The sequence below is a fragment of the Vombatus ursinus genome, unplaced genomic scaffold, assembly GCF_900497805.2.
Source record: "Vombatus ursinus unplaced genomic scaffold, bare-nosed wombat genome assembly UNPS02009975.1, whole genome shotgun sequence".
NCBI lineage: Eukaryota > Metazoa > Chordata > Mammalia > Diprotodontia > Vombatidae > Vombatus > Vombatus ursinus.
The window spans coordinates 8060319-8079098 of record NW_020949753.1 but is presented as its reverse complement, the minus strand read 5'-3'; the positions used below and the strand labels follow the sequence as shown (position 1 = coordinate 8079098).

General features: G+C 38.0%; 1 protein-coding gene across 2 annotated transcripts in view; it reads right to left on the bottom strand.

The window, feature by feature from the left end:
• PRKG2 (protein kinase cGMP-dependent 2) overlaps positions 1-18780 on the bottom strand; it is a 103718-nt gene that overhangs the window by 6722 nt on the left and 78216 nt on the right. For both annotated transcript variants that reach the window (XM_027853418.1, XM_027853419.1), the window contains exon 14: positions 11065-11228. In XM_027853418.1, the coding sequence (XP_027709219.1) occupies positions 11065-11228 (164 nt within the window). The remainder of the gene's footprint in view (positions 1-11064; positions 11229-18780) is intronic.

Genomic DNA, 18780 nt, shown 5'->3' with positions numbered 1-18780 from the left:
ATTATTATTATTATTATTATTATTATTATTATTATTATTATTATTATGTTAGGCAATAGGGTTAAGTGACTTGCCAGGGTCACATAGCTAGTAAGTGTTATGTGTCTGAGGCCGGATTTGAACTCAGGTCCTCCTGACTCCAGGGCTGGTGCTCTCTCCACTGCGCCACCTAGCTGCTCCCCTAATTATTTCTTTTGATTAGGACTATTATTGCTATTGCTCTCCTTGAGGTCATGATTGCTACTGCTGTCTTTTTTACTTCAACAGAAGCTTAATAAATTTTACTCCAGTCCTTTATTTTTAACTGTATCTTTCTCTTTCGAGTATATTTTGTGTAAACAATATATTGTTGGATTCTGGTTTCTAATCCATTCTTCTATACTTTTATTTTTTTATGGGTGGGTTCATCCCATTTAATAGCTATGAGTGTTAAGTATGTATTTCCATCCATCCTATTTTTATGCTTTTCCTTCTTTTCATTTCCCACTCCCCTTTAAAAGTTTGTTTTGCTTCTAACTAATCTCTCCCTTATTCCTCTTCCCCTTTCTCCTACCTTTTCCCTTAACCTCTTTCCCTCTTGTTTCCCTGTTGGGTAAAGTGTGGTTCTGTACCCAACTCTGTGTGTGTGTGTGTGTGTGTGTGTGTGTGTGTGTGTGTGTGTGTATTCTTCTCCCCTTTGATTAATTCAAATGAGAGTAAGGTCCAAGAGACACCTGTTCCCTGCCCTTGAGGCACAGAATTCTATTTGAGCATTCCATTTCTCTGTGATAATTCTCCCCATTCTTTTCCCTTCCTCCCCTTCTAATGTATTCCTCTTTTCCTCCCTTTCCATTCTTCTTTTAATATCATCAAAATATAACACAATCACACACAGCCTTGTATTTAATTAGAACCCTTCTATGACCCCCTGACAATGATGGAACTCTGAGGAAATACATATATCACCTCCTCATATATATATATATATATAGGGAATATAAGAATATAAATAATTTAACAGTGTTTTGTCCCTTATGAATGCTCACTCATGTTTATTTTTTAATACTTCTTTTGACTTCTGAGTTTGCAAATTTTCCACTCACTTCAGTCTTAATCAGGAATACTTTGAAGTTCTCTTTTTCACTAGAGGTCCATTTCCCACTCCCCCACTCCCGCCCTTGCAGGATAAAACCCAGTTTTGCTGGGCAAGATATTTTTGGTTGTAAGCCTAGATATTTGGCATTTTGGAGAATCACATTTTAGCTCTGCACTCTTTAAAGTGGTAGATGTGAAATCTTATGCAATCCTAAATGTGGTACCTCAGTACTTGAATTCTTGGGATTTTTTGGTTTGTTTTTCGGGTTTTTGTTTGTTTGTTTTTTTTATGGCTGCTTGCAGTATTTTTTCCTTGGCCCGAGAGCTTTGGATGTTGACTATTATATTCCTAGGAGTTTTCATTTTGGGGTTTCTTTCAGGAGGTGATTCTTTCAATTTCTACTTTGCTTTCTTTTTTTATGTTAGCTTAACTTAATTTTAATTTAGTTTGCCTTCCAGTGCTAATAGTAGTTTTCTTTAAATTTAAATTTAAGTGTAAATCTTTAAAAATATCTTAAAAGATGATACTTAAATGATCTCTTCTGTTTTCTAGGTCAGTTGCTTTTAAAAGCTATGAGATTTTTTTTTAGTTTTTCAATTTAAAAAAGTCTTAATGTCTCATGTAGTCTTTTGCTTCTATTTGGTGAATTCTTTCTTGGGTAAGGTTTTATACCTCTTGTTCCACACTATTAATTTTCTTTTTATATCTTTCTTCCATGGTTCTTGTTTCTTTTCTCATTTTTTCTCTTACCACTCTTATTTGGTTTTCTAAATAATTTTTATCTCTACTTTTTCTAAACTCTTGTTTTATCTTCTCCAGAAATTCTGTTTGGATTTGTGGCCAGGCTGAATTTTTCTTTGAGGCTTTGCTTGTAGATGTTTTTCAGTCATTCTCTTCTCTTGGGTTTTTGTCTTGATTTTCTCTATTACCATACTAGCTCTCTATATTGAGATTCTTTTTATTTCTTCATTCTTCCAGTCTACTTCTTGACTTTGGACTATATGTGAGGGCTAGACTCTGCACACTTCTGAGGGGAATGCCTAGGCTGAACTTCTGTCCTCTTGCATCCTGCTGCTTTCGCATTTCAAGCTTTCACATCTGTAAACTTCCAGTGCTCCCAAAGTGACATGATCTGGGATGATCTTTTCACTGCCCTCCTGGTATGAGCTCTGCAAGTTCCTGAGCTAAGTTTGTCCCTGATTGTAAGTTTCAGTAGACTGTTACTAGATTCAGCATCTTGAAGGCCTGGCAGGTTGAGAGGGGATGAACTATGGGCTTCTCTTTAGTCTGGGATTTCTGCCATGATTATTCCATTGCAAGTTTCAGCATTGGCTTGAGGCTAGACTTGAATCCTTGCTCGGCTTTGGGGACCAGAGCCGCACAGCTACTGTTTGCTTGTGAACTTATTTCTTGGTTAGTTCACAGTTGAGATGCATGATTGAGTTTATTTTTTATTCTTCCTTGGGAAGTCTTTTCCAATGACTGATTTTTTTTTCTTTTTAACTAGTACAAAATAATTTTAATGATAAAATAAAGGGATTGTGCCTGGATATGTGATTTTATTGATATTAGAGCTACTCAGATGAGGAAACTCCCTCTACCAATTCAGGTCAATATTCTTTGCAACTTATAGTCTTAGTGACTTGCCTAGAGTCACATAGTTAGTATGTTTCAAAAGGCAAGACTTGACCCAGGTGTTTCTGGCTCTATCATTCTCTATCCACTACAACATGGAGCTTTGTAGTCTACAGTCTGGAAATGCTTGTTTCTCTTTCTTCCTAACTTTTCATTATTTCCTTTGATATTATAGATCTTTTATTCTTCCATATAGTTTTCATTCTTATTTATTTATTCTTATTTCATTCTTACGTAAAACAGATGTCAAACATACGGGCCACATGCAGCCCACAACACTCCCTAGTGGAGCCCAAACTCCATCAAATTGTAATTGAGAAATATTTAACAAAATAAACAAAAAATACAGTAAAATACAGATAATACTAATATATGGTTTTCTAAGCCAATATGAGGCCTGCAAGGAACCTTATGTATAACTTTGTGGTCCTTGTTTCTATTTGAATTTGACACTAGCTGGAAAATATTGCTTTGCTAATTTTGTTGGTGCAAGTCTGTAACAATAAATTAATTTTGGTAGTACTGCCATTTTTACCATGTTGGCCCAGCATAGCCATGAGCACTGAATATTGCTTGATTTAGTTAACTTGTTCATAAGTTGTTCCTAAGGAACATTTTGTAATTATACAAGTAGCAAGTATTCTTTGGCAGATTGCTTCCAAGATATTTTATTCATTTTCTAGTTCTGTTGATCCCTTCTGGGTTTTTGTTATTGCACCCTGCTCTGGCCTTACTTCCCCACAACACACTTAAACTGGCAGGTTGGGTTCCTAGAGGGATAATTGCCATCCTGGGTTCTAGATTCTAGGTTCTTAGGTCACCTATGGGTGACCACAACTAACACTGTAGTCTCAGAACCCAAATCAGTGTGATCCACATTAACAGTCACCCAAGAGATTCAATTAGCTCCTTAAAAAAAAGACATTTACTCAAGTGGCATGGCAAGAATAGTAGTTAGAACATATTGCAATCCCCCCTCCAAAAAAAATCCACCCAAGACGCAGAGTCTAAGAGGGGAGAAAGCAGGCATAACCTTAAAGTCTTAAAGTACAATGTTGGTATGGCACATATATAGGGGACGCAAGTCATTAAGGTGATTCACAACAGCAGAATTGCAGGGTCTCAAACATCCTTTCTTTGTCTGGAGAGTCTCCTAAAAGTTCTCTACTGAATAGGGTGTTTATGCCACTGACAGAGCAGTCACTGCTGCTAGGCTGGGCTGACAATCACAGAGAACAGATGGATGAGTGAACCAGCTGGGCTTGCTCCTTGAAGGGCGTGGTGTTTGTTCGCTGTGTTGGAATGGGCTGGTCACTCAGTTGGTTTGGAAATCATACAAAAACAAGTTTACTCTGTCCAAATGCTGATCAAAATCAGGCAGCTTTCATTTGTACTCAAGACTAATGAGGTATTTCTTCACCTCTCAAGGATATAGCATGTTCTTCCACACTTGGTCCAATCTAACACATCTATTTCCTTTAGTTTTATTTCTCTCCATCAGTCTTGGATTGCCCACCAAGTTACAAACATGAAGACCCTTTACCCTTTTTTGCCGAGTGACACTGAATGATATTGGCATACATGAATCATGCTGTCCTACTACTGTCAAATTACTTTTCTAGTCTGAAGCATCCTTGCTAAATGACGTCAAGTTCTGGAATCTCTAAACTCTGGACAATTCCAAAAGTTGTGCCTTTAAGATTTTCTAGGAGTCTATCTGGTTTCTGATCTGGCCAGAAACTCTGAGGGTCTTCCCCTCCCTGACTAATTCTTTTGTGAAGGCAAAGTAAACCATCTTTTACCTCAATTTTTACCTAGTCTCTAACTACTGAATGGGTGTTGCCTCAGACAAACTGAGACCTGGGAAAGAACTTAACTTAAAAAGGCCAAGGTTTCCTCCTGGATCCTGGGCCATTGCCAACTGTTCTGACCTATGTCTTGCCACTGGACTCTAATGGCTCTGGAGGAGAGAATAAGGCTTATGACTTTGCACAGCTCTGTCCCACTTAAATACGATTCACTTGTAAGTCAAGACATCACCCTCCTAATGTCATTGGTCCTTTTCAAGAAAGAAGGATGAACAACAAGGAGTCCACCTTTTTTTCCCTTTCACATTCCTGCCAACACCCTGGTGCATTGGTCGTGTTTCTGAATCAGATGTCCCATGTTTCTTCTCTGAGGGGATGTGGCTTGGGCTTTCCTGAGAAAAATCTTCACATTGGCCTGTGATGCCACCACAGTGAAATACAATCTGACATGAAGCATAGAGGCCTAAGAGCCTCTGCAGTCATATCCTTAGCACTTGAGCTGACTTTTTTTTTCCAGGTCAGTCCTGGGAATATCTATCCCCAGATATTGCCTCTGATTATCACACCCACTATGCAGTATTATCTCATTCTCTGTGAAAGTCATGATCATCAGTTACAATGTACCTTCTGAAACTCCATTATTGCCAGGAATTTTTGAGGGTTCACATTCTTGGGTAACTCTCAGAAGAAAGGCATCTTGTCATTTTCCTCCTATTGCATAACCAGTACTTCACTTCTCCCCAAAGTTTCAATTGCATCTTACAAAATGCTCTCAATATCCTCTCAAGTGTCATAGTACTCTTCTATCCAGGAGTCCTCCGGGCAGCTGAAGCTGCATTGCTAGAGGTCAGAGCTCAAGGGATGCAGTATTCACATTGCTTATATCAGTCTCTATATTTGTAATGGACATAATGCAACAGATATTATACTTTAGCATCCAAATGAGCAAAAGTCATCTTGTAGGAACTGGTCTAACTTATAAGGGAAACACACCAGAAAAGAGGCTGCCCAATTACATCCCAGAACAAAAGAAAAATGCTACTTTTTCTCTAGGGGATTCCTGAATAGCTGAGGAATCCACAGAGAGAGCACCCAAAAACATCCCACAAAAGTTCCCACACTACAGGATCTATGTGATCACCTCCCTGTCTTGCCCAGATTAGATCCCCTGAGGGATGACTAGTCCCTCTAGTAACATGGGTGACCATTCCTACTGCTATAGTTCATGACCTCAAACCATCGTGTTTGCCATTAATAATCAGCCAGTAGACTCAATTAATCCTTCCTTTTTTTAGATTAATTTATTCAAATGGAAAAATAAAAACAGAAGTTAGAGACTATCTCTGCCAAAACCTGGGGTTTTCTAACCCACAAAGACACAGAGTGAAGGAGTACAGGGAACGAAGAGTGGGCCCAAGCTTAACGTATAATGGTAATGAGGCATATTGTAGCACAAATAGTCAAGGCAACTCCAACTGTGATTCTACAGGGCCCAGCTGCCTTTTCTTTGTTTGGTGAGTCCTCTTGAAGTTCCCTTTGAACTGAGGCATTGATGTTGGCAATGAATGTGACCTCAGCTGCTAGGCTTATATTATATGGCTCTCCAAAAACACGGATTCTCAGCAACAGTGGCTCAGCTGGACCTGCTCCCGGCAGTACAGGGCTGGCGCTTCTGCTAGAGAAGAACAATGGCTTCTGGGGGCTCGTCACAGGCATTAGGATGGACAAGTTGATCTGTTGGACTCCCTGGGTTGGCTCTTCAATAGGCCTTGCAGCTTTAGGCTTGGAAGGGTGTGAAAATCTACTCTTTCAGCTCAAATGCTACCAAACTCTTTCAGAAGATAGAGACCTTTGGATCAGTGTTGGAAGAAGCTTCTCTAATTCAGTCTTCCAGGAATGGGGTGGGAAAGGTATTCCCTCTGTCCTTCCTCCCGTTTGACAATTCTTCTGTCAGGTTCCCTCAGTGCAGCCAGATTTATGATTACCATTTCCCAGATTCTTGCTGGGTCTTAAGTGAAAGGAGTGGCTGGAAATGAAAGGACTGAAGTAATTTGTGCCCAGACATAAGTTAATTGCCTTTTTCATATGCAAATGAAGTCCAGAATCCCTTCCAACTGGTAGGATGCTTCCTTTATATCTGAATGGGGCCCACACTTAGATTTCATTTTCTTTGTCTTTTCCTCTTATGACCTTCAACCTTGCTAAAGTCTAAACAGAGCTCACTCGTTATATAGAAATGTTCTTGTTTTTTTCTGAGGATATTTTATATCCCAATTCTTTACTAAAATTGCTAATTATTCAGTGGATAGAGCACCAGCCCTGGAGTCAGGAGGACCTGAGCTCAAATCTAGCCTCAGACACTTGACACTTACTAGCTATGTGACCCTGGGCAAGTCACTTAACCCCAACTGCCAAAACAAAAACAAACAAACAAAAATTGCTAATTATTTCAACTAGCTACTGATCTCCTAGAATTCTCTAAGTAAACCATAATGTTATCAGAAAATGGGAAAATGTATGTCCTCTCTTTGCCTATCTTGATGCTATTTTAATACTTCCACAAAGATGTCAAATAATACTAGGAAAAGTGGGCATCCTTGCCTTATCCCTCTATTTATTGGGAAAGCTTCTAGTGTTTCTCCAATTGTCTCTATCCCACAAAAGCCTATTCCTTTTTCTACCCAAGCACTGTGCCTCCCCCATACTTTGTTGGTTTTTCATATTTAAATGTTTTCTTTGTTTTTCTGGTTTGTTTGGGGTTTTCTTTTCTAGCTAGAGGTTTTATATAGTTTACTTTTTGTTACATTAAAGAAATATTAATCTCTGACTTTATGAATTTGATGGTGAGGGTTAAAGGATGGGGTGTTATACTTCATTGAAGTTTTTTTTTCTGATTGATTGATATAATCATGTCATTTTGGATGTTTTCTTTTCCATTTTATTTTATTAATTATTTTCCTGATGTTAAATTATCCTTGCATAACCCCACTGTAAATCCAACTTCATTGCAATAAATGATTTTTTTGGATAAATTGTTATAGTCTTTTTGCTAAGATTTTGTTTAAAGTTTTTAATTGCTATTCTCTCATAACATTTGATCTATAATTTTCTCTGTTTAATTCTTCTCTGGTTTAGATGCTGTTGTTGTTGATGTTCAGTCACGTCTGACTCTTCATGACCCCATGGAACATGTTATCCATAAGGTTTTCTTGGCAAAGATACTAATGTGGTTTGCCATTTCCTTTTCCAGGGGATACTTTCATCAGACAAACTGAGGTTAAATGACTTGCCCAAGGTCACATAGCTAGGAAATATCTGAAGCTGAATTTGAATTCAGGTCTTCCTGACTCCAGGCCCAACGTTCTATCCACTGAGCCACCGGCTGCAGATTTAGATTTTAGGGCTATTTTTATCTCACAGAAGGATTTTGGTAGAGTACTTTCTCAATTTCCCAGAATAATTTGTGCATATGAAAATAACAGTTTTTTAAAAGTTTTATAAAATGATCTAGTCCAGGGATTCCCATTCTTCTCCCTCCTCCACAACCTTGGGCAGTTCCTTTATAGCTAGTTCATATTCTTTCTCTGAAACTAGATTATTTCAGCTCTCTAGCTGGTCTTGTCCATGTGGATAGTTTATATTTTTATTGATAAACTATTTCTTTTAAGTTCTCAGTTTTGCTGACATGTAGTTATAGACAACAGATTCAGATAATTCTTTCAATTATTTTCCAGGTTTGTTCCTTTTGGTGTTTTACTGTGCTTCCTTTAAGCACAATGTAATTTCCTTATTTATCTCTATTGGTGATATAAATTTTTATTATTTCTTTGTCTCATAGCATGATCACAGCTCCTCCTATTTTGGATTTGTCTAATACATAGTAAATTTTCTTCTAGCCTGTCATTTTGAAACTATTTACTTTTGTTTTTAAGATTTATTTCTTATATAAAATAGTTGAAGGATTCCTGCATAGTATTGTAATCCATCAGTCCCATTATGGCTTTACTTATATCTCTACAGAACCTAGACCCCATGATTTGACATTTTCAACCATATTCTTACTAGTGAAGAAGGTTGATCAAGAGAGATTTGTATTCAACTTGAAGAGCTTAACCTGTCGGTGACCTTTATTTTGGACTTGGATTGTATCTCATCAATTAGAGATAGACGGTTGGTTGGATTACTTTAAATTGAAGATGAATTGATTGCTTTGGGGTTTGGGGGATGGAGCAATCGCTATGAAAAAGAAGGTCAGTTTTTGAGTTACCCTTTCTGTACTTTCCTCTTTATTTAGAAGACTAGAAGCACTGAGAGGAAACCTAAAGCCTGGGTGTGGGAGACTGAATTTTGCTTCCCCCCCCCCAGCCTGGGATCCACTACTGCCTGCCTTGGGGCAGAAGATCATTGTTGCATGTGCAGCTTGAAAGAAATGTTCTTTAATCCCATGGAAAGGACCTCAGCAGCTAGTTAATTCAACCCATATCCTGAATAGCACCTCCAGCACAGCACACCAGACAAATGGCCATACAGCCTTTGTCCGAAGACCTCCTCTGGAGGTCAAACTTGACATGTTCCTATGCAGTCCGTTCCCCTTGAGCTACGGCTAACTGATAGTAAGCTTTCCCAACATCTATCTCATTAGACCCTTCACAACTTTCCACCTACCTTGCTTAGTTCTAACACCTGGGACCTCACCAGTGTGTTTCCTATTACAGCAGACACAATTAGCTCTCAGCAAAGATAATTACTAAGATGGCGTAGTGAAAAACAGTAGCCACAAAATATTCCCTCTGAACCCTAAGGGGCAGTCCTCCACAAATACTCACAATACCGTTGAGAAAAGGGAAACTGATCTTATAGTACATATTGGTTTATAGAGCACATGTGTAAGGCAACTCATTTGGCAAAAGCTACTCACTTCTCTGGTCCTGTTGGGTCTTAAATTCCTATCTCTCTTCATATAGTCAGTCTACATGAGTCTCCCTCCTTGGTCAAAGCATTTCCACCCCATAGGTTGCTCTGCTGGGCTTCCTGGGTCTGTACCTTTTCATACCTTGATACTTAATTTCATGGGCTAGTCTCAAGTCCATAGCTGGTTCTCTTTTTTGCTGTAAAAAGTCAAGCTCCTTTAAGTTACTAGAATGACTTTCCCTCAGTATCCAAGTCTGTCTAGGAGCAGCGGTTCTCCATGTATGAGGGTCCCCTGAAGCCCCTTGCACAAAGTCAAAACAATTTTCATAATAATACTGAGACGTTATTTGTCTATTAAAATAGTTCTCCCTTTTCCAACTACTTATCTGTGTAAAGCCAGATATTCTGCAAACACTTCAACCAAAATAACATATCATTACAGATTGAAGGCATAATCAAAATGGAGAATCCAGCTGTCTTCTATTAATTCAGACATTAAAGAAATGTGGAAAAATACAATGCCACTCCTCATTTTGTTTTAGAAAATTTAGTTATTTTTCACACAAAAAATAGTTTGATGGATTGATTAAAATAAGCCAGAAAGAAGAGGGAGGAGGGAGGAGAAACTATCACAGGGAAGAGAGCAAATCGTTGTGATTTCACTACTGTTAGCAAAAGTGATGAGACTGGAGCTGGGGTCAAAGCACAGAATATGTCCTGGCACCACTACATTACAAAATGGGTGCCAAGGGTCAGGGACATTCTTTCCCCTATCCTTTGTCCCTCTCTCCAGAGGGGAGATATGAATATATTGTGGGTAATATATTCACTTTAAACTTCCTGCTTCCCTCTTGTCTTGGGAAGTGTTGACGTTTGTTCTAAATGTTTATTTATTTCCGGGGTCAGTAAATGTCATAAAGCTAATCATTATAAACCCAAACTGTAGTATTCTACCTAGGGTCCGTTTATCTGTCTATCTAAATGTCTATGTATATCAAAATATCTATAAAAATCTATCAATATTGATATGCCTATCAATATTGATATTAACATTAATATTGTTATCAATTCAAATAGATATCTATTGATGAGTGTGTGTGTGTGTGTGCGTGCATGTGTGTAAGTGGGATTTCTTTTTTAGAGATGAGATATTTTTATCTAATTGAATTAGGTTGGGGATTTAAAGTCATACATTACAGCAGTTAACAAACAGAGTGGGGCAGCTGGTGTCACACACTGTACTGCCGGCAAATAGTCTGAGATCAGGACAATTCTGGTTTTTAACAGCCCCCAAAGCACTTGAGCAAAGCATTTTCATCTCCCTTTTTCCAGAAGGCAGTTTTTTGCTCTGCAGAGCTTGAAAAGAGAAGTATGTCCCCATAGAAGAAGGAGTAGAGAGTTGCTTGGAAAAGGAAAGCCCCTGTCCAGAAGCAGAGTGAGCTGCTAGGGAAGGCTACCCCAGCCAAGGAAGGGCGAAGCCCTGCCCTACCGGCATCCTCAGACAGAGCCTCTGATTTAGTGTGCCTTGACTGCAGCACCACCTGGTGGCTGATAAATAGAATAGACGCTCCTCTTCATTCATTATAAGACCATGGATAGGTTGCTTTTAAATGAGTTGAACAAAATGGCACTTACTTGCCAGTCAGCAGTTCATAGACTAGAATTCCTAGTGACCAAAAATCCACACTGAAGTCATGCCCTTTGTTGAGAATGACTTCAGGAGCTACATACTCCGGGGTCCCGCAGAACGTCCATGTTTTCTGTCCAGACCCAATCTTCTTAGCAAATCCAAAATCCACCTGGCAAAGAATGGCAGGTAATTTGTCAGCATCTCTATAGATTGGGCTCTCCTCTCTTCCTCAAGCCTGACAAGCTGGAGCTATTGGCCTTCCAGAGACCTGAAGAGACAAAAATCTACATCTGTCCCTTCTTTGTCTAGTGAAAATCTTTTCCTCTTGCTTCAATATCCCCACACTGGACCCTGTCCTCTATTGTGCTCTCCCACACACATGCATGCGCGCGCGCACACACACACACACACACACACACACACACACACACACACATTTAGCTCCCAGACCTCAAGTCTGGCTGACTCAGGGGGCAACCTCCTGACCACCCACAGCCATACATCTCTATCTGTCCTTCCAAGGGAGGAGCTGAGCCAACTCTGGAGACCCTTCCTAGCACCTAGGGAACAATTTCTACCCTGGCTCTAGAGCAGGCCTCCCTTGGGACTTGACGAGGCTTTCTGGCAGAATGGAACCATAAAGCAGGAGGTTCACTAAACCAGGAAAGGACCTTGATCTAAAATGTTGGGCTTTATCATCAGAATGTTTTGATGACTAATTTCCTTGGAATAGGGGACTTCCAGGTAGGAAACTCCATTCACCAACATAGCTTGGCAACTATTTTGTAGAGGAGAATATTCTTAGATAGTTGCCTGGAGGCACTGAGAGTTTTGGTTGCACAGACAATATGGTTCCTAAATAGAACTTGAGTCTAATTCTCCATCTACCCCTACTACAGAAGTGTCGAACACAGCTCACAATGCTCCCAATGCTGCCCCAACCAGAATATAATATAATTTACCAAAATAAGTGGTGACATAATAGAACATAGATAATGTTAATATGTGATTTTTCTAAGTTAATATGCAGTCTGCAGGAATCCTTAGGTGCAGTTCTATTTGAGTTTGACATCATTGGTCTGTACTGCACAATGACTGGATGAATTAAAAGGCTCCCTTCCCCTCCCCACCCTCACCACCACCAGAGATGTGTATAAAAATTGTGTCTGGGCTTCCAAAGACACCTGCTTTCTTGATAATATTGCAATGATCTTAACCAAAAATAAAGAAAGAAAATAATGCTAGGTTTTGGATTTAGTAGCTAGCCTCCCAATTAGGAGCCAAACATTATTTATTTTGAGAAGGAAAAGAAAAGGAATAAAGGGGAAAGGAAAGGAAAAGAAAGGGAATGAAAATGGAAAGGAAGTTATCATATTACCGAAGAGACAGGCAGCTAGGTGGTGAAATGGATAGAACACTAGGCCTGGAGGTAGGAAGACCTGAGTTCAAATCCAGTCTCAGATACTTTCTAGCTATGTGACCCTGAGCAAGTCACTTAACCTCTGCCTGACTCAGTTCTTCATCTGTAAAATGGGAATAATAATAGCACCAAACACCAGAGTTGATATGAGATTAAGTGATATAATGTTTATAATGTTTAGAACAGTGGGTAGCACATAGTAAGTGTTAGCAGCTCCTCAGGTGAGGATGTCCCCAGTTCTTTTATCTGATTCTCAGATGTCAAAAACTCAGAGCTCATTACCATCCTTATCATCCTCTGGTGGACACTTTCCTACTTTATCAATGTTCCTTCAAAAACATGGCACCAATTACTGAAAACCATATAACAGATATAATCTAACAAAGTCACGAAGACAGCAGGTCCATCACCAGTTTTCTCCCTGATGCTATGCCTTTTTAAAATTCAGCCTAATAACAATAACAATAATAATAATAGCTAACATTTATAAAGCACTCACCATGTGCCAGGCACTGTATCTCATTTCATCCTCACAACAATCCTGGGAGCTAGGTGCCATTATCATCCTCATTTATAGATGAGGAAACTGAGGCAAACAGAGATTAAGTGACTTGCACAGAGTCACAAAGCTAAAAAATGTCAAAGGCCAAATTTGAATTAAGATCTTCCTGACTCCAGGCCCTGTGCTCTATCCACTGTACCATATACTTGTACCCTAAGCCAAAGGGTAGCACTAGCTTTCTTGGCTCCCATACCATACTGTTAACTCATCCTGAGCTTGCAATTCACCCCAATCTAAAGATCTTTTTTCAAAAGAACAATTGGATAGCCCATCTTGTACTTGTGAAATTGATATTTTTTTAACCCAAATGAAAGTTTTTACATTTTTTCTATTCTCAACTTATTAATATTCAGATTAATATGCTACCCTGTCAATATCTTTTTGAGTTATAATTATATCATCTAGTGTATTAGCTATTCTTTCCAAGTTTGTGTCTTCTACAGACTTAGTAATCATGTGTGCATTTACCTAACTCACTGACAAAGATATTAGATAGCACAGGGCCAAGCACAGATCCCAGGGGGCATTCCACTAGAGACCTCCTTCCTAGATAACACGAAACCATTAATAACTCCTTTTGGATTTGGCAACAACAATCAATTCTGAACCCGCCTAATTGTACTACTGCCTAGTCCACACTTCTCCATCTTTTCCACAAATGGAGTTCTTTGGTGTCTCACATTATGAGTACTTTTAAATGTACGAGGTCATGTTATCCAAGAAAATCTATTTCCCAAGTTTTAGGGTGGCAGCTTAAGCCAAAGAATTCAGATAAATCCCCAGAAAGAAGCCCATCATATTAGAAGTGCCTTTGATGCAAGAGTTGCAAACAAGTAAAGGAAGATCCTCTCATCATCTCGAGAAAATTAAACCAGCATAATTTGAAGTGGGATTCTTTCACCCACGTGGGATTGCTCACTAAGACTATTGTACATTTATGAGACTGTCAAGGACATTAAGAAGTAATTTTGAAATGAGCTGAGCTCTTTATACAGAGCAAGGGAATTGGTGTGGGACTGCCTATCTAACTTTGTAAGTCTGGAATTTAATGGACAAGCAAGCAATGTTTAATTTTATTTTTATGTCTAGATAGATGAAATTGCAATCTTATATTTTAAATTACTTTTTTACTCATTTGTTCATTGCACTTAAATTCTGTCCATTTATGGAAGAGAGGAAGGCCATTAATGCGTTTGCAAAAGTTGCTAGAGAAACATATTTTAGTTGGAATAACTGATTCCATGTAATCTTGGTCTTGGAGGACATGGAGAGATAGACTCTGGTCATCATTAACATGGATATTTATTGCTAGGAAACCTCCAAAGTTCATCTGGCAGCATCTAGTTTATTACCTTTCATTCCAGATTCATGGTAGCTAGCAGATACTTTAGTAGGGAAAACCATAGAAAAAAACCTTTCGTCCACTAGACAAAATCATACTTGCAATAACTTTCTAGAGAAGTTGGCTTTGCATGTATTGATCTCTACACTGAATTTGTGCTAAGATGGGAATCTCTAGTAATAAGATGGCAAAAACTTAACAAAAGTGGTGCGATGAATGAAAAGTCCGAGAGACAGAATTTCTGGGTAATAAATAATCAATATATTAATATGGCTAACAAATAATCTATAATATGAGGTCAATGGACTTCTCAGAAGCCAAAGAGGATTTTGGAGGTCCCCGAAAGCTTAAATACTCTTGGAAAAGGGTTTGTCCCTGACAGGTGGAGATAGACTCTGATTTGTTAGCAGTTAATGAGAGAATGGATATTACAATGAGAGATGGGCTTATTCTAATGAGTAGCTGGGGAATGTGACTGACCTTGTTAGTTTTGGACAAAGAGACTCATCTCCACACCCAGATCATTCCAGCTCCAGTCATCTATACAAAAGGATCTACCTTCTACCCAGACTACTTAGTGTAGTCAAACAATGGGCCAGAATTCACCTAGATTAGGTCCTCTTTACCCTTTAATCAGAAATTTGCTTTCCCAGTTGAATGCTACCTTAGACTTAAGGTACAAGTATGTGGTATAACGGATAGAGCACAAGGCCTAGAGTTAGGAAAACCTGAGTTCAAATTTGGCCTCCAACATTTCTTAGCTTTGAGGAGAATGTTAACTCAATCTCTTCATCAGCCCTGTCCTTCAGAGGCTGTTTTGACCTAATCTTGAAATGGGGAGATAGAAAGGGAAAAAAAAACCTGGACTTCCCCCCTCCATATTAATATCATTTCTCTCAGTGCAATATACTGTTAAACCCCCAAAAAATAATTAAAGGTAAAACACTGAGATTTCAAATATCTTTGCAAAGCCACAATGAAAGCCTCAACATTTGGAAAGGGTAAAGTTTATCCATTGTGGCTATCTTGTGCAAAAGTCTCCAGGAGATATTAGCAGCTCTTTAGGACTAGTTCACAAATAAGATGCCTTGTGTTGTACCTTAAAAGTCTAGATTTCATAATAAAAATAATAACCAGTCCAATTCAAAGTGAGAGGCAAAGAATTCCAAAAAGTATTTGTGTGACATTTTTTTAGACAATTTATTTTAATCATGTCTAGACGTGGCTAATTCTTCTACTTTCTTAATTCTTCTAGTGTTAAAAGTTCATGTGCTAAAAAGGGCTAAGAGAATGTATTATAAGTGATGAAAAAGAAAAAGATGTCATTATGATAAAGATGGAAAATCACATGAGAAGAAATGTTTCATACTAGAAAACAGCTTTTCTGCAGGTTAATGGTAATTCACTTATATCCTAAAGAAAAGGAATGTGAAAGTAAGATTCACTACAATAAGATAAAGAACTTCTAGGTTAACCTTGTGGTGGGTCTTGAGAAAGAGCATAGGAAGACATTTCAAAGAGGAAAATATATAACTTAATATTATTATTAGTTATTTGACATATATTAGTTGCTATTGGTTCATGAATTATAAGTGTAGTTTGGCTTTTAAGACAGCTGGTGGCATGGTAGATGGAGTCAGGAAGACCAAATCCAGCCTCTGACACTCACTAGCTCTGTGACCCTGGGGCAAGTCATTTCATCTATTTCCTTCAGTTTCCTTTAACATAAAATGAGGATTAGAGTAGCATCTACCTTTCAGGGTTGTTGTAAGACTCAAATAAGATAATATTTGTAAAAAGCATTTAGCACAGTGCCTGGCATATAGTAGGTGCTATATAAATGCTTATTCCCTTCCCTTCATAAAGTTTCTTTTTAATAACTGAAAGCTGTAAATTATTAATATTCTTTTAGCCAGTAGAGTGTGGCTTCTGGAAGAACCTTCTAAAAACAGAAGTACATTTCTGTCTAATGTATCAGTCATTTGGTTTCTCTAATACCTGTGGAAAATAACCTTAAAGTACTTATTTCCTTTTGATGGTTTAACTTAAAAAATCTTCAAAGAGGTTTAAGAAACATTAGTAAAAGGGACAAGATGAAGAGAAAGAATGATTTTTGCCATTTTGGGTTATCAGCCCACCTCCTAAAGTCATTGCAGTCCTAGAAAATGAGATTGGAGAATGAGTATGAAATACAGCTAGCCTTGAATCAAATTATTTTTCTAAGATCCTTCTAAAAGTCTGGGTGGTTATTAGAGAAATGCAAATTACAACAACTCCAAGATACCACCTCACACCCATCTAATTGGCTAATATGACAGAAAAGGAAAATGATAAATGTTGGAGAAGATGTGGAGAATTGGAACACTAAGGTGTTGTTGGTGGAGTTGTGAACTGATCCAACCATTCTGGAGAGCAATTTGGAACTATGCCCAAAGGGTTATAAAACTGTGCATACCCTTTGATCCAGCAATACCACTACTAGGGCTATATCCCAAAGAGATCATAAAAAAGGGGAAAGGACCTATGTGTACAAAAATATTTATAGAAGCCCTTTTTGTGGTGGCAAAGAATTGGAAATTGAGGGGATGCCCATCAATTGGGGAATGACTAAACAAGTTGTGGTATATGAATGTAATGGAATGCTATTGTGCTACAAGAAATGATGAGCAGGAGGATTTCAGAAAAACCTGGAAAGACTTACATGGACTGATGCTGAATGAAGTGAGCAGAACCAGGAGAACACTGTACATAGTAACAGCAACACTGTGTTGACTAACTTTGATAGACTTAGCTCTTCTCAGCAATGCAATGATCTAAGACAGTTCCAAAAGTCTCATGATGGAAAATGCTATCCACATCCAGAGAAAGAACAATGGAGTCTGACTGCAGATTGAAGCATACTATTTTCTCTTTTTTTTCTTTTTTCTTTTCTCATGGTTTTTCCCTTTTGTTTTGGTTTTCTTACAACATGACTAATGTGGAAATATGTTTAATATGATTGTACAAGTATAGCCTATATCAGATTTCATGACATCTTGGGCATGGGGAGGGGAAGAAGGAGAAAAAATGAAGAATCTTAAAATTTTATAAAAGTGAATGCTGAAAACATTGTTACATGTAATCAGAAAAAAATAAAATACTATTAAGGGAAAAAATGAAATGCTAATTTCATAATAAATAATAAATAAATAAATAGATAGATAGATAAACAGATAAAATAAATAAATAAATAGATAGCTAAATAAATAAATAAATGAACAAAATAAAAAACAAAAGTCTGGATGGTTTTAAAATACAATGGTATTGTTATTTAATTCTCTCATTAGTTTCTCTTATTCTTCCTTGGCTGGAATGTCTGATAAGAAATGAAATAACTTATTTAGCTAACCTCCTCTTTTTACTAGTCTGACTGGCCATACTCATTATCTTTTGCAGGGTCATCACCCCCATGTGTAAGTATATCCTTACTGTGGGTTCACTATGATACATATGCCCTTATCTCTCTCCTGACCTCCAGTCCCACATCTCTAGGAGACCTGTTGGACATCTTCACCTGGATGGCATCTCAAACGCACTATATCTAAAACAGAACTCATTATCTTCCCTCACTCTATTTTCTTTTTTTTAACATTTAAAGTATTATTTATTGGGGGTTTAACATTTTTATTTAAAGTTTTGGGTTCCAAATTCTATCCTTCATCCCTCCCCCTTGAGACAATAAGCAATAAGATATAGGTTATACATGTGCAATTATGTAAAGCATTTCCACATTAGTCGCTTTGTATAAGAAGACTCAAATAAAAGGGAAAAATGAAAGAAAAAGTGAAAAATAGCATACTTTAATCTGTGTTCAATCAATATAAGTTCTCTCTCTGGAGGCAGATACTATGCTTCATCATTAGTCCTTTGGGATTGTCTTAGATTATCATATTGCTGAAAATAGCTAAGTCATCCACAGTTCTTCATCAAACAATATTGCTGTTACTGTGTGCAGTGTTTTCCTGGTTTTGTTCACATCACTCGGCATCAGTTCACATAAGTCTTTCCAGGTTTTTCTGAAATCGTCGTCGTGCTTGTCATTTCTTATAGCACAATAATATTCCATTACAACCATATACCACAGCTTGTTTAGCCACTCCCCAATTGATGAGCATCCCTTTGATTTCCAATCTTAGCCACCACAAAAAGAGCTGCTATAAGTATTTTTGTACAAATAGGTGCTTTTCCCCTTTTTCTTTTTTTGGATGTCTTTGGGATGTAGACCTACCAGTAGTATTGCTGGATCAAAGAGTATGCACAGTTTGATAACCCTTTGGGCATAGTTCCAAATTGTTCTCCACAATGGTTGATCAGTTCACAACTCCACCAACAATGCATTCGTATCCCAATTTTCCCAC